The sequence below is a fragment of the Microcebus murinus genome, chromosome 8 (genome assembly GCF_040939455.1).
Source record: "Microcebus murinus isolate Inina chromosome 8, M.murinus_Inina_mat1.0, whole genome shotgun sequence".
Lineage (NCBI taxonomy): Eukaryota > Metazoa > Chordata > Mammalia > Primates > Cheirogaleidae > Microcebus > Microcebus murinus.
In genome coordinates, this window is record NC_134111.1 from 81,618,336 (window position 1) to 81,634,898 (window position 16,563).

The 16,563-nt window shown below is 37.0% G+C and overlaps 1 protein-coding gene across 4 annotated transcripts in view; it reads left to right on the top strand.

Annotated features, from left to right (window-relative positions):
• Positions 1 to 16,563, top strand: part of UNC80 (unc-80 subunit of NALCN channel complex) — a 203,901-nt gene that overhangs the window by 36,583 nt on the left and 150,755 nt on the right. For 3 of the 4 annotated variants that reach the window (XM_012751444.3, XM_076005903.1, XM_012751443.3), the window contains exons 12-18: positions 858 to 1,126; positions 2,027 to 2,395; positions 7,583 to 7,729; positions 10,833 to 10,980; positions 13,019 to 13,167; positions 15,351 to 15,517; positions 16,245 to 16,343. In XM_012751444.3, coding sequence (XP_012606898.1) covers positions 858 to 1,126; positions 2,027 to 2,395; positions 7,583 to 7,729; positions 10,833 to 10,980; positions 13,019 to 13,167; positions 15,351 to 15,517; positions 16,245 to 16,343 — 1,348 coding nt within the window. The remainder of the gene's footprint in view (positions 1 to 857; positions 1,127 to 2,026; positions 2,396 to 7,582; positions 7,730 to 10,832; positions 10,981 to 13,018; positions 13,168 to 15,350; positions 15,518 to 16,244; positions 16,344 to 16,563) is intronic. The other variant, XM_012751445.3, reaches the window with a different exon arrangement.

A 16,563-nucleotide genomic window follows, 5' to 3' on the forward strand; every position in this document is an offset into this window, starting at 1 on the left:
GCTATCTGACATCACACTATAAATACCGTACCTCTCAGAGGAAGAACAAGGTCAAGCCATTCATATTTGTTTTCAAAAGGTCATAGAGCCACAGGGCTAAGAGGGACATTGGAAGACATGCAGATTCAGTGCTTCAGTCCCCGCTATGAGATCCCTCTTAAGGGTTTATACACCTTCTGTGGGAGAAAAGTCACTGCTTTCCAAGGCCACCGATTTTTTTTCAGGAAGCTTCTATTTCAGATAAGTGCCTTATGTGCTTTATGTGAAGCAAACACATGTCTCTGGAATCCAAGATAGGTTCTCATTCTGATCTTTTAGCAGAATAATGATTGTATTTCTTATTCTTATGCTTTCATAGAAGCATAAATTTAATCCCTCTTTTCCCTGAATTGTATTTCAAATATTCAATGACATCTATTAGCTACCACCACAAATTTATGTTCCTTACTTTTAACCAAAGGAGAAAGAAATTATTCTTGTTTGTTGTTCCATAATTCACTGGATAAAAACAAATATTATAGATAGTTTATATCAATATGACCTGTCATGTACCCGTGGGTAAAATCTACCTATGATGGTCAACTAAACTAAGTCGATGTTAGACAAAAGTTAAATCGTAACCTCAGCCTTAAGGAAGCCAGCTGGAATTCACGTTCTTCTATAACCTTCAGTATTTGACACATATTCCATGGCCTTAATAGCTTCTGTGTTTCCATAGGAGTTGAGAATAGCTTTGAGACAAATATTTACAAAGCTACAGCTGTGATTGTGGTCATGATTTAAATAAAAGCACAACTGTCTAACTGATGTTGCAGATTAATATAGGGAGAACTAAGACATTGTTTTCACTTTATTAGTGCGATCTCAGATCTCCACTATCACAGTGGCAACCTTCAATACCACATTAGCATCATTCAACGTGGGCTATGCAGACTTTTTCAATGAACACATGAGGAAGCTCTGCAACCAGGTGCCTATCCCAGAGATGCCACATGAGCCCCTGGCCTGTGCAAACCTGCCCCGAAGCCTCACAGACTCCTGCATAAACTACAGCTATTTGGAGGACACAGAACATATTGATGGGACCAATAACTTTGTCCACAAGAATGGAATGCTTGATCTTTCGGTAAGGAGAAAGAATTTTTCTTGCCAAAGTTTGAAAGATATTGACTCTTTGGTCCAATTTTAACAGTGTTGGGTAAAATACGCATATAGATTCCTAGAAATGTTGACCCTTAAAGAGATAAAGCTACCCATATAAAAAATTTCACAAGTGTGTCAACCAGCACAAATGTGCCTTTCTTTTTTTTTTTTTTTTTCAGGCATTGCCTTAGGTTTGATCTTATCTCAGAATATTTTTATAATACAAAAAAACTACAGTGAATCCCGAATGCACATATATAATTATACATGTGTGTGCTAAGTCCCATTTTTCTAGACTGAAAGTAAAAAATTCTTCATTTATTTTCTTTTGTTATATAAGCAACAGACTACAAACCTCCTGTGTAGCTAGAAAAAGTGAATAGAACTTAAAAGATTTAAGCTTGTCTTCTCAAGAGTGCCTGTCTTGAGTGTAGTTGTTAGCAAATGAAAGGTTTGTTGTATTTTACAATTATATTTCACTAAATTTTTATTACACATTAGGGAACCTGGTGTAGCAAATAATTTAAATATTAAAATCAATAAAGGGACATAATTTAAACATGCAAATATAAATATTTTGTACTTAACTCACTATGCTTCGGCGTTCCCATTAATTGTCTATGTCATGGCAAGTTTTGGAAGAATTAAGTGAGATAATACATGTATGCATTTTTAATTCTTTGGATGATTTATACTCTATGTTAAGTACATGCACAAGTTTCCAATGCAACTAAGATAGGAAAATTTAAAAATTATCTGAATCATTTATGCCCAAGTTCATAGAATAGCTTAAGGAAATGCGTTAAACAGAATAATCAAATCTGTTTAGGAAGAGGGAAAGCAGGTAACTTAATCATTCTGTATTTATGTTTGCCTTCCCCAGGTGGTTCTGAAAGCTGTTTATCTTGTCCTTAACCATGACATAAGCTCTCGCATCTGTGATGTGGCGCTAAACATTGTGGAATGCTTGCTTCAACTTGGTGTGGTGCCCTGTGTAGAAAAAAATAGAAAGAAGAGTGAAAACAAGGAAAATGAGACTTTGGAAAAAAGACCAAGTGAGGGAACTTTCCAGTTCAAAGCAGTATCTGGAAGTTCCAGCTGTGGATTTGGGGGCCCTGCAGTTAGTGGATCTGGAGATGGTGGAGGAGAAGAAGGAGGAGGTGGAGATGGAGGAGGTGGAGGAGGTGATGGAGGAGGAGGTGGAGGAGGTGGAGGCGGACCTTATGAGAAAAATGATAAGAACCAAGAGAAGGTATGATTGAACCACCTTTTGTGTCTTCATGAAGTGTTGCTCCTAATATCTTTCCAATGCTTGCTTACCAGCAATTTATTGACAGAGAACAGCAACTAGTCACTACAGCAAGAAAGTGGTGAGTGTAGAAATCTCTTGCAGGTTCTCAGCAGGCATTAGCAGAAACAGTTAGATGGAACAGTATTCTAAATCCCAAAACCATTGCCATGTCTAAGCAGTGTTAGAGCTAATTCTCTGGTCATATTATTTCAGCAGGAGAACATTTCAGACACTTCGTTGCTATAATTCTAAGTCTGACACCAAGAATAGCTTCTTTTTCAAGACTTTGACAGTCTGACTTGAGTAGTGTCTTAGTGTACTTAGACTGCCATAACAAAGTACCATAGGCTGAGTGGCTTAAACAATAGAAATTATTTCTCACAGTTCTGAAGGCTGGGAAGTCTAAAGTCAAGATGGAGGCAATTTGGTTTTATTCTCTTGGCTTGTAGATGACCACTATCTCACTGTGAGCTCACATGACCTCTTCTTTGTGCATACACAGGAAGAGAGAATGCATGCTTTTTTTGTGTCTTTTCTTATTACCATTGATCCAGAGCCCCATCATCATGACCTCATTTAACTCTATTTACCTACCAAAGACCTATTCCAAATATCATCAGATTAAGGGGTAGGGTTTCAACATATAAATTTGGGGAGAACACAAATACTCAGTCCATAACAAGCAGTATAATTTTTCCTCTATATAAAGTTTCTTCTCTTAATTTATGTAACACATTTTTGACAGCCAACTTCAACCACTGTTAAGGAGAAAGCAAGGGAAGAATTTTGATTGATTAGTTGATTGATGTATATGGTATTGGTTTAAAGTGGAAACAACTCTCCTACCCTCAGCCATTCATGTCACATTGTGTCTCATCCCAGTGGCTTTACTGATTCTTTCTGAATGTAATTCCCTCTGCCTTGTCAACATCTGGTATATTATTTCTGCATCTAACATCAATAATTAGTTTTCTTATTTAATTTAATTTTAAATATAAATTATTGCAGCTTAAATTCACATAACTTACATTTATTTCAGTTTGGAACTTTAGCTGAAAAATGATGCTCAGAAATTGAAATCTACAAGATATTTGGATCTCTAACAAGTAGCAATTTGCACATTATGTCAAGTGTTTTACACATGTGAGATTACACTGTGCAGAGTTCTACCATCTACATACATATTATATAAACTACAAATTGTCCATTTTTTCTTACAAAGCATCAGATTTTTTACATCTGAATACGTGTTGCAGTGTTCCTTTCACTTATATCATTTCTTCTCCATTTCTTTCCAGACCTACTAGATATAGATTTAATATGCACTTATCATCTGTGTGTTTCTTTATCTCATTGCTTACTCTTATCTTTCCAATATTTGTGGACTCCAATCCAAGTATTCTTGTCCCTATAATCTCGGGTTCTGGAACCTTTTCTTTAGGATTTTCTTCTCCTGCCTTAATCATATATTTTCTAATTTTAATAGAATCTATTGGTACTTAAATTTCCCAACTTCTTAGCTCCTCATACGTCACTGAGGACAGTTCAAGAATCATCAGATCTCACCTTAGATAAAAATTATTTACATATGGTACAGATCACAAGGGATTACATCATGGATCATAAGATCTAAGGAACCATTAGGTCAGCAGTTATGTTGGAATTAGCAAAAAAATACAAGTCATAAGGACCAAATTTACAAACATGGCAAATAGTGAGATTCTTATTACATTTCCATTCTTTACCTATCAACCTTCTCTGTGCACTAAAAGAGATTATAGATGGTATTATGTACATTATAATAATAGAAAATTAGAAAGAAAAATTATGAACTATTGACAAGCTTTTACCAGTAAAATGTAGATACCCAACTAAATTGGTAAGGGTGGTTTTATCTAATTTTTATTGAAAACCTGGAAGTCTCTTGACTATTTAAAATCTAGATATTATCTTAGATACTATAGATTAATGTAATAAATGTGATTTTGACCAAAGTTATCACTTTTGATCAACATGGGATTTTTAAAAGTCAGATTATGTGGTCTCCAAAGCAATCACTAAGATATAAACGTTTTATAGTTAGTTCTCAAAATAACATTCTTTTAGTGCAAAGAATTTATAAAATAAAACCTGATGGTAGGTCAAGTGCCTTGTGTTTGTGATTCATACAGGTCTGTTCTGCTCCAAACCCATCTGTTATTTTCAGTGAAATCAGAGGTTTTATCTAATTTTGCACTTAGTTAATAACTGAAGTAGGAATTGATCAAGACAGAAAGGAAGATCTAATTTCCATTTCTATATTTGCCACTAACTTGTACTGAGAGCTTAGAATGTTATTTAATATCTATAATTTCTGCCTGTAACTTGATACATCTATCTGAATGTCTCCTATGAGAGCAACCTAAATCCCAAGAACATCTGAAAATCTAAAGAAATAAAAAAGCCCAAATAGATATTTACAAAGAGCTTTCAGAGCTGGAGAACTTTTAAAGGAGCATATAGTGCTTTTAAAATATATGTAAACCAATTTTCTAAATAATCCCTTGCCAAAGGTGACCTTTCTGAGGCATTCTGCATGTGGCTCTGTGGTGTGTTCACTACACCCGTGACCTGTGACTAAGTGTGCCATTGAAGACTGAAATCCCATCCAAACTCTGCTTCTGGAACTCAAGCACTGCATCAGCCCAAGAACTGCATCTACCCACAGGGCTCACTTTTTTCTAATTTATTCACCCAGAAGGCTGCCTTTTCTAATTTGCATAAAGGTGCCCCAGAAGGTAGCAGTGCCCTACACCTAAAAATAACAGTTAGCATTTAGTTTGCTATTATTTTGTGCCTCTTTCATGACTTATTTAATTCTCACAACTCTATGAGACAGATATTATTATGATTCCCATTTTGTAGGGCACAGATTGGATAAGTAGCTTGCACAAGGTTATACAGTTAGTAAATGTTGTAGCTAAGATTGAAATACAAAGTAAAAATTTCTTAATTGGTAAATATATATATACACACACACACACACACACACAGTATTTGTATACACACAAACACACACACATATACATATATAGGTTGAGCATCCTTAATCCAGAAATCCAAAATCCAAAATGCTCCAAAATCCAAAACTTGTTGAGCACCAACATTTGCCACAAGTGGAAAATTTCTCATGTGACAAATCATAGTCAAAATGCAATCAGAATTTTGCTTCATGCACAAAACTTTTAAAATATTATATAAAATTACCTTCAACCTATGTGTATAATGTCTGTAAGAAGCATAAATGAATTTTTTGTTTCAACTTGGGTCCTATCCTCAAGATATCTCATTTATGTATATGCAAATATTGCAAAAATCTAAAAAAATCTGAAATCCAAAACACTTCTGGTCCAACATTTCAAATAAGGGATTCTCTCTCTTTCTCTCACTGTCTGTATGTATATGTGTATGTGTGTGTGTATGTGTGTCTATATATATATTTATATGTATATATTGGTAAGTTTGAGTCTTCTATTTGCTACCTTCTGAGCTGTCTTAGGGAAGGTTCCCTGGAAACAGATTCAGATATGAAGCTATGTATCCAGGAGTTTCACTGGAGTGTCCTTCCTCTCAGGATCAACATCTGTTTGGTATAGAAGAAGCAGGGTGGGGCAGAGGGGGAAGTTGAACTTCAGTGTAGTTGCAAAAGAGGCCTCAGCACAGGGATTTCTGAGAAGGATAGCTTTTCAATGTAGTCCCTAGGTGATGCAAGGGGATCATTTTAATGCCCTCCCACCTTTATGGCTCTGAGCAGTCACTGGAGTGGACTGCCTCCCAGAAGAGAGCATAATGTTAATGAGGCAGCTCTCTAGCTGGGGGCACTCCTGGAGAGGCACTGAGCTGAGGGCTGTCAGCATCAACATTTCCAACTGTTCAGAGAATGCATGCTCCAGTCCTGAGTCCAGCATGACATCCACTACAAGTGCTCACAGATAAGACAAGAAATACCAACTAGATAACATTAGGGGAGGAGAGAGTCAGCCCAACCACATTAAGGCACATGATAATGTATGGATAACCCCCTATCCCTTTCACACTCTACCCACATTTGAGTACTCTATGTCTGGCCCCAAAGTTTTTGTGTCAACCTGATCATATGCTTCTGGAAAAGCACCTTAAAATTTCAGAGCAATTCTTATCCATTATTTCATTTGCTCTGCACAATAGACATGAAGTAGGAAGGGCAGCTATTAGGATCCTTAATTCACAGGTGAGGGAATTAAAACACAGAGATCAATAACTTATCTAACATCATATGCAATTAAGGACCAGTAGCTGAAATCTCAAGTTTATGGTTTGGTGCCGACAGCAGAATGTAGCTAGAAGGACTGAGGTAGGTTGCGGCTTCCCAAAGAAAATGGCTCTCCCACACTGGGCTCTGCATCATTCCTTAGCAACAGCTTCCCTTATGCTTCTTTGGAAGTAATTCAAGGAGGTTCCTTTTATGGAAACCATGTTCTCTGCTAACAACAAAGATTAAATAGGGCAAAAAAGAGGATGATAATAATTCTCATAATGCATGTCAGGAAGGCTTCCTATTTAGTCTCAAGGAGAGAATCAAGCTGAATGTTTATAAAGTTCTGTATATTTTCACTTTGTGCAAGTATCTTACAATACAGTGAAAGAATGCAATTAGAAAAATCCCCTCAAAAATGTCAGAAATTGCCACGAGATTTCAAAGTTCCAGACTTTGATCAATTTCAAAAATATAATAGTAATCCTTGCCTGGTAGTATTATCAGAAGCCTGCAGATGAAGATAGTTTCTAAGAAAACCTATTTGCTTTCATCACTGTGAGTCTCCACTGTCCCTCTCTAGGTAGTTGTTCTGACAGTCGAAGATATAAAAGCATGCCTTCTAATAAAGAGGTCTATATTTATAGTCTTTAGTACCACAGAATGTTCCAAATGCATAGATTTTTTTTCTTCCTTTTAAATTGTGTACTAGATTTTAGAAAAGTTGAGCCATTGACAATGCCACTTCCCAAATTGCAGGTGCTTGCCGTAAAACATGTAAACTTGATTAAATCATATAATAGAATCTGAGTGACAAATGAGTCTCAGTGGCAAAGTAAACAGACTTCTCTTTCTTTCTCATTCATGGGTGCTAGGATGAAAGTACACCTGTAAGCAACCATAGGCTTGCTCTAACAATGCTCATCAAAATAGTGAAGTCTTTGGGTTGTGCCTATGGTTGCGGAGAAGGACACCGAGGGCTCTCTGGAGATCGTCTGAGACACCAGGTATTCCGAGAGAATGTAAGAGAAGTAAAGTAGATTCCATTTCCTCTCCCTCTTCCTTCCCTCCAGTTTAAGAATGAGTCCTTTGACAATGAGGGTCAGTATTCCCTGAGAAACATTGTTATTTCATAGTGGTCATTAATACTGTCTTGTGGTGGATGTATTCCCACAAGATATCTCAAGACACCTAAAAACCCAGGCTCAGGAAAGTTTAATTGGGAAAACAATTCTGCCTCCTACCTAAAGCAGGCTCACTCTCAATTGGTGAAAGAATATATAATTGGAATATGTGGATTGCAGCTTGAAAGAACTTTGCACAGATGTATACATTTAGCAAGCTTCTCATGGCCTATGACAAATGACTTTTTAATCATCTGCCTGGGTGCTGTAGAAATATATTTCATATTAGAGAAAAGAGTCAAAGTTTAGGACTTGGTTTGTTGTTCTTACTTAGATATGGAAAATGGCCCTTATTGGGACAAAACAGGACTGTAAAAGTAGCCAGTCATTTTCTGGCTTCTTTGAGAATGAACCTTGTGTTCTGCATATTTGAGATCATGTCCCTTTGAACTGTGTGAAACTTGAAACTCCGCCTTTGGGCTTGCAAAGCATAATTCTGTAATGGAACATGGTCTTACTCCAGTTCATTTTTGTTTGCACACGCTGACTGCTACTTTTCCCTTCCAATGTGAACAAGTAACCCACCTCCACCTCCACAGCAAGTCTGATCTGGATCATTGCCTCATACATATATTAGAATTGATATAATATGAAAATATTCTCTTAAACATAAGGGCATGATGCAAATTTGAGTCCCACAAACCCCTTGGCAGAGTTTTAGGGTCATGTCAAAATCTAATGCCAGTTCATTTTTCCTTGGTATTAGGTTTAGTCATGAAATGTTCACACAGTATTAGCATGCTGGGCTTCTTGCATAATGTATTACCTGTCATCTCTCTATCTGTCCATCTATCTATGCTTCTCTTTTTCTTTCTTTTACATTTTATTATGTTATATTATTTTAGTTTATTATGTGTACGTGGGGGCTATAGTCACAGTGTTTGACTTCTAAATTCTGAAACTTGAAATTTTTGACCAAGATCTAGATTTTGAGGCCAAAAATAAAATAATAATAATAAGGCAATAGAAAGCTGACATTCTCCCCATCTTTACACTATGTAATAGAATTTTTAATTTTATCATAGTAATTTATTACAATAAATGCCTTCAAAAACAAAGAAACGACATCATTCCCAATGCAAAAGACCAATTTCATGAAATGAAAAGCTAAAACATGATAAAAAAGTGTCATGGTTTGGTTGGATGTATAAACTGGCTCTGACAACCAAAACCTATCTTTCTAGATTCACAGAAAGGAGGGCTAATTGAATCAGAAGCTACTTGAGAAGGTGCTGTTATCACCTAGTTCACCATGCTTTCCTCCCTAAGAGTACTGAACACTTCCTGTTAGGGTATCCAGCCAGTTTTTGACCTGCCTTCTCAGCTTGACTTATGGGGCAATTTCTCTGTTATCTTATATTAATACTTCAATGTTCATTATAGATATCATATTTGTTTATTCATATTCAGTAAGCATATTGTCCAGGAGATGTAAATTTGAGAAATTTTCCCTGGAAAATGTCTAGTTCAAGAAGCTAGATATTTCCAGATTTCTCTAGCATTGGATTTTCAGAAGTTACTTAACCTTTAAGATATAAAGACTATTTCTCACCTGTATCAGATCAGATCCATTTTTTTTAGGAAACAGAAGGTTACTGTAATCATATTCATCGAAGTGCCTAGAAATTCCATCATATAATCCCTTATTGCTTAGATTATTAGTCTAATCATTAGATGGTAGTTCCCAATTATTAAAAAGGAATATATTCCTTAATAGTTTTACATCTCTTAAAGAAGTTTAGGATATTCATTCAGAATTGAAATATTTAAAGTTTGATATTCTTATGCTTGCTTAAACTTCCCATTGAACCCACATAGACCATACAGACATTTTAATAACCTCCAAAGAGAAGCTATGCCTTTTGGTGTATTTTATAGAGAACATAGAAAAATTTTTACTTTTGGGCTTTCCAACCCAAGGTTTTAAAGTGATTAGTAAATATTATAAAGAAGATCTTCACAAATTCATTGTGGAATGACAATTAAATACTTCTTCATGCATAACATATTTCACCTACGTGCTTTGCAAACTTCATTTTATAGCAAGTAGCATTTACTTTTGAGGAAAAAAAGAGCTTGCTCAAGATCTGGAAACCAGTAAACTCTCTGGGAATAAAAATACCTGATTTCAGATCTTCTAGAACATAATAAAGGAAGAATGAAAAATAATATTCTGCCAACTTTGTGATACAGATGGAAAGGTTATACAAGGTCATACCAAGAAGCTTGTTGCTAATTCCAACTTTCAGACTTTTATAATCTTTTATTTTTCTCTCAAAATTTCCAAGAACTTTTCCCTGGGCCTTGATTTGTCAAAATGGTGATGTAGTTTCAGTTTTCTTCTGGGTCACCATTAAGGGCCCCAGTAAGATCCCAGTTCTCAGGGTTTGCTCTCCCTAATCTGACTGCCACGCCTATGCCTGGTTGTCCAACATTCTCCATCCTCGGCTAAGGTTGCCGTCACTCAGCCACCCCTCCTTTCTCCATCCTTATCCCTTTTCCCTAAACCCAGACAGTGCCGTCATGTCCCCATTTCATTCCATTGGATGAACTTTCTTCTCTCTCTTTTATTCAGATGTAGTGGTATGCTTCTGCCCATTGCACAAAGCCTTCGAGGTTCTCTAAAGATGGATTACCAATACTATCACTTACCTAAATTTCACGCTTTGAGTTTTTTTTCATTAAGATCTTAAAATCTTGATCTTGGTGAAAACACTGAACTCCTTACTCTTGGGTTTTTCCTGAGGAGAAGCTCCTCAGACTCCTCAGTCTTTCTCTGCCCACTCCTTACTGAGACAAGAGGGGCTAGCAGTATTGTCTGGCACTGGCCAGCGGGGGTGGGTGGAAGCTCTGGCCTTCTGAAGGCTTCTGTCTCAGACTAATGGTGTCCGTAGCTTAAGCTGGTACTTGTGACTTTTTCACTTTTCTTCCTTCATTGCAGGCTCAGAACTGCCTCACTAAACTATACAAGCTAGATAAGATGCAGTTCCGACAAACCATGAGGGATTATGTGAACAAGGACTCTCTCAATAATGTAGTGGACTTCTTGCATGCTTTGCTAGGATTTTGTATGGAGCCAGTCACCGACAGTAAGTAAAGCTGCACCCGAGTTCTAGGAGAAATCGTTTTGGAGTGAAGCAGGTAGTGTTTCAGGGGTACACTTAATCTGTGGAGGTAGAATTCAGAGGAAAAGATACATGTGTGTGCATACAGTGTGTGTCTAATGGAGCACAAACAAGAAAAACTTGCACATCATCTTTGATGACATGTTTTGGAAGTTTTCTGAGGACAACTTACCCCAGTGAATAAAAATTTGGTAAAGCTTAGCCCTTTAATTTTTATACTACTACTCATGGGACTCCTCTTGCTCATATGACCTTCTGTTGCTTGACAACTGAGGCAGTGATCATATTCATTAGTTCAACAGCTATGAAATGAGAACCTATTGTGTGCCTTAGCAATTTTTTCACAAAATAAAATGGGGGAAAAACATGATTACAGTAAATATAATAATAACACAATTTTGACATACACGTATACACATACATATATAAATACATAATTTTTTAAAACTAGGCAAATGGATCCTTAGATAGGCCCACAAACTATTTTAGAACTTTATAGCTTAAAGAAAACTCCAGTATGGAGATGTAAGTTAAGGGAGATCAATGAACACCAGTTGCATTCATAATAAACTGAACACCTTCAAGTACCATTTGAATGCAAATACAGTAATACAATAAAAGTGATGCATGAAGCCTGAGTTGAATAAAGTACACATTTTAATTAGAGTCTGAGAAGAATAACATCTTAGTATAACCTTTTATTGTTCATGTAATATATATGTGATAGTAGCTGATTAATTTAAAATGAAGATATATTTGATGGATTTAGAAAGCAGTTTTCCTGGCTGTATCCTAGGCTTTACTGTCTGGTCATTACATTAAAAGAAAATATTGCTTTGCTATAGAACCCCTGAAACAATCTATGTTATCAAAGTTGTTTTAAGCCACACACATTATAAATTTAAAACATAATGACGTGAGGATAATAGCTGAGACACTGCAAGAAAAGCTCTTGATTATAAATTTTTTTTCTCTTCTATAAGCTATTTGAAATAGAAACTATGAGCTTAGGTAGAATATTTCTTTCACTAATGCAAAAGCTAAAGATAATCCCCATCAATTGGCACAGGCACTGAGGGTTTGGTAATAAAGTATATTATTTTAAGATGAAATGGAGGGTGGTGGAAGTAGATCACGATGGATCAGCCAGGCAGACACAGGTCCCTACCTGATCAATCTTGGAGCTGCACATTCTCTTCCCCACGGTCCACAGGTGGCTCACAGTCCATGAGGAATCCTCTGGCAAGGCCACAGAATACCTTTATGCCCCTATCAAAGATCCATGGATGTGTGAAAAACTGGCATAAATGCCATAGGGGTTGGTGGCCTCAGTTCACTGGCATTTCACATGTGTATGAATTAGAAGGGGGTGGCCCTTAGGGAGGCTGTAGCTTTTCCCCTCTGCATGCCCAGGAAGCTTCTGGGAGTGCTCTGCAGTTCTTGGAAGTGCTCAGTTTTTTCTGGTGACTGCATGACTTCTCCTGCAGGGCTCCTCCCTGCCTCTTCCTTCTCCCTTCCCAGCTTGCCTAGTTGGCCCCACCCCATTCCCTTTCTGACAAACTGAACAATTTTTATTGAGAAGCACACATTCCTCACTACCAAACAGGTTGACTCAACTTAACTGTTTCTCCACTGAGAGGGGCATTTAGTAGATCTTTTCTTTTCTTTTTTCTTTTTCCAGTGATCACCTATTTAAAAACTACTGTAAGCATAAAACTCTTTCTTAAAGGTAACAGTTGATCCCTTTTCCTTTGCTAAGATTTACCAACCAAAACACTCCACAAATGCATTAATTATGTCCTGGTAAGAACTCTGAAGGAGACAATAATTCATTTATTTCTAAGTCTGCATAGACATTATTAAGCCAGGGGTGTCTTTAATTCTCTGTTTCTGTATTTCATGTAGCCCTTCCCTAATTCCTGGGTACCAAGTACTTCCTTACTCCTTTCAATGATGGAGCTTAATGGAAACATTGCTTATAACTTGTGCCCTTGCATTCCAGACAAGGCCGGGTTTGGAAATAACTTCACCACGGTGGACAACAAATCCACAGCCCAAAACGTGGAAGGTATTATCGTCAGTGCCATGTTTAAATCCCTCATCACACGCTGCGCTTCGACCACACATGAGCTGCACAGCCCTGAGAATCTGGTGAGAAGCTCTCCTCTTCTTCCCACAGGAGTTCTTGGTCTCTGCTCTGAGAAAAGTTCTCATGTCATGGCCATGAAGAAGAAAAGTTGAAGTCTATCCGTTGGTGTCTAAGAGCGAAAAGAAAAAAAAAAAAATAAAGAAAAGTTGAAGTCTAAAAGTTTATACTTTAACATTGAAATATCTATTTTCCCCATTGTCACCAGAAAGTCACAATGGAGCCTTAGCAGTGCTGTCCTCCTCCTTGTTACTCAGCATCTTATCTGCAAGTTGACTTATCTTCCTTTTGCATCTCAAAGGTTATGTAGTGGTTGGTGAAATAGTTGCAAGGTATTTCAAGCCCTTCAGAAAGAAGGTACTGGAGCAGTTTGTTGACTGGTGAAATATTAAAGAATGTTACACCGAGCATGATTTGAAACCATATTTACTTTAAAAATTAATGCAAATATGCTGCTGAAATTGGTTTTGTTTTCTTTCATTGAGCACTGTAATCTTTTAGCTACTCTTCTTAGAAGACTGTGTTAATTAAACCACTGAAGTCATGAGTAGCATGAGGGAGAACCAGGCTTTAAAGGTTGGTGCATAATTGCTACTAAGAATATTGTGGTGTGGGATACAAAATGTGGATTAAGGGTGACAAATATAATGTGAATAAATGAAGTCAGGTCTTTTGGGGAGGCAAAGGAGCATTTCTCTATCCTACCAATCTAGTAGATATTATGACTCCTATGCAGAAATCAACCCATTTACACATATGGTCTACCTAAATCAAGAAAATTATTTTAAGTTATTATAACTATCAAAACAGTTGACTTACCTTGAGATAGACAGAGTAAAACTCCAAACCAAAAGAATTTAGCTTTGCTGACAGCCAAAGTCAACCCAGCAAGGTTCTTATAACATAGCTGACATACATGTATTTAATTTACTCATGACAAGAAGTAATTTAACAAATTGATTATACATGAGTGCTTATAAATCTTTGTTCACAAACTCATGTATAGAAAAAATACTGTGTTTCTTAATTTTTAAAAAAATCATCTTAAGCTTGACTTTGAACCCCTACCCTACCAGAATAGTCATTCTTGGGTTTCCTCATTTCATGGTTTGGTGTAAAGACCCTCTTAGATAGCACCTAGGGCCTGGGAGGCTCCACAGGTCTTAATTATTCATCTATACCTATTATTTCACATAGTGCTTTCTGCAGCATGCTTAGGACTATGTGCCCTCTGGTAAGTTAGGAATCTTTGCTCTTTGGGGTCTTGCTCCATTGGTGGAGGAGCCACCAGAGAGCACAGTGAAGGGCATAGTGACACAAAGGGTGCACTCTCCATGTTTTCCTCAAAGGCCCTTCCTTCTGCTTTCCTAAAGATCATGGACATAATTGTCCCAGTGATCTTAGGGTTTGAAAACCAAAGCTATCAAGGTAAGTGTTCTGTAGGCTTCTGCATTCAGCATTGCCATGAACATTTCTCTAAGGAAAATCTTCTTATAAAGGGAAGAAAGAGGGGGAAATGTTGGATGCAAAGCTTAAATTTCTCAAAAAAAAAGTGTCCTGCCTATATTTTTAAATATTGATTAACCAATATATTGGTTTTGATAATCCTGCACTACCTTGAGTTCATAGTCAAGCTCATGTTCAGGTGGCCTACAGCATGCATATAATTTGCTAAATCTATCCAGCAAAATGCATCATCCTTTGAATAATCAGGCTTTGTTAGATGTGTCTAGAAGACAACATATTTTGTCACAATCATGTAGAAAATTTGGAAAAGCTGAACAGGGACTGGCTGAAATCTTCAGTCTAAACAAAATTCTGGCTACCTTTTTTTTTTTTGCAGGCATCTCTTCAGAAGTTACAATTCAGAGAAAAAAATTAAAACTCAGAAATCCAATGGTTAAAAATGTAAATTAACATCTTTCTAATGGTACAGCCAACTTTGTGATACGCAGCATGATAACCATCCTTTTTCACACTAAGGATGATTGGCAAGGGCCTTGCTAATGTTCTGTAGGAGCAGTGGAGAGGGCGTATACCCTTGGTTTCATCAGCAGTAAACTGTCTTCTTTTATGATTCCAATGCTCATGTAAGCCTGAGGAATTACCTTCTTCCTTTATTTCTGTGAAACTATCTAATCACACATCTATCTTTCTCTCTCCAAACTTCCTTCTTGCTTCCAAACAGGGGCTCTATTGTGACATCCGTCAGCTGGTCCAGTTTATCAAAGAGGCTCATGGGAATGTCTTCAGGAGAGTAGCCCTCAGCGCTTTGCTTGACAGTGCCGAGAAGTTAGCACCAGGGAAAAAGGTGGAGGAAAATGAACAGGAATCTAAACCTGCAGGCAGTAAAAGGTTGGAAGCTTGAGCTCTCTGAATATTGGTATTTGCATTGTGTCAGTAGAATATAATCTATTGTGTTGTCTGTGTGGTTCCTGGCATGATGTAACTTTGGTGCAAGAATGGTAAAACTATCTTGTGTAATTGGTATCACTGGTGTGGTCCCAGAATAAGTTTACTGTCAACTAAATGCTCCTCTGTATGAATCAGAGCTCAGTTGTTCCTGAACTTTCATATATATGAACTTCATTTCATAACTATAAATTATGTAGTAAAATGTTATCTCTATGTTTGAGTCACTTCTATACATAATTTACATTTTTATCCAAAGAGGAAAAGCAATTACTGATATAATATCATCCTCTTCAGTAAGTGATATTCTAAATGTGGCAAAAGACAGATTGTTGAGCAGTACCATGTTGTTTTTCCTTCTAGTAAACATATTTTTATGCCTATTATATATTAACTTCCACTTACAGAGATTAAAAGAAACTACAATTAAAATCCTGCTTGTAGTTAATGACTCAGTTTGCGATTGGGATGATGTTGTTAAGCAATAAGACAGCTAAGTCATGATTTAAATGGTAGGTTATTAATTCCATTTAATATAGACTCATGGTGACATAAGGTTTGCAGCCTATACAGGTTGTCTGTAACAGAATGTTTTGCTTTATTAAGTATATAAAGTATTAAGCATTGGTGTCCTGCTCTGTTGTAATTGGGGAATGCACCATTTGCATAGGTCAGAGGCAGGAAGCATTGTGGATAAAGGCCAGGTGTCCTCTGCACCTGAGGAATGCCGCAGCTTCATGTCTGGTCGCCCCTCACAGACTCCAGAGCAGTAAGTAGCATTGGTCTTATCTCCAATGCAGAGGGGCTAAGCATTTCACACTGGAAGACGTTCTATTTTCCAAACTGCTCTTTGTTTTATTGTTGGTTTTTCATTTCCTTTGAACTTTGCCTTGCTTCTGCCCTTAACATTCCATTCCCAATGCCTCTAGTCTCTCCATGCCCAAGTCACAACCAACCAGCCTGTGTCCACAAGAAGTCTCCCTAACTAC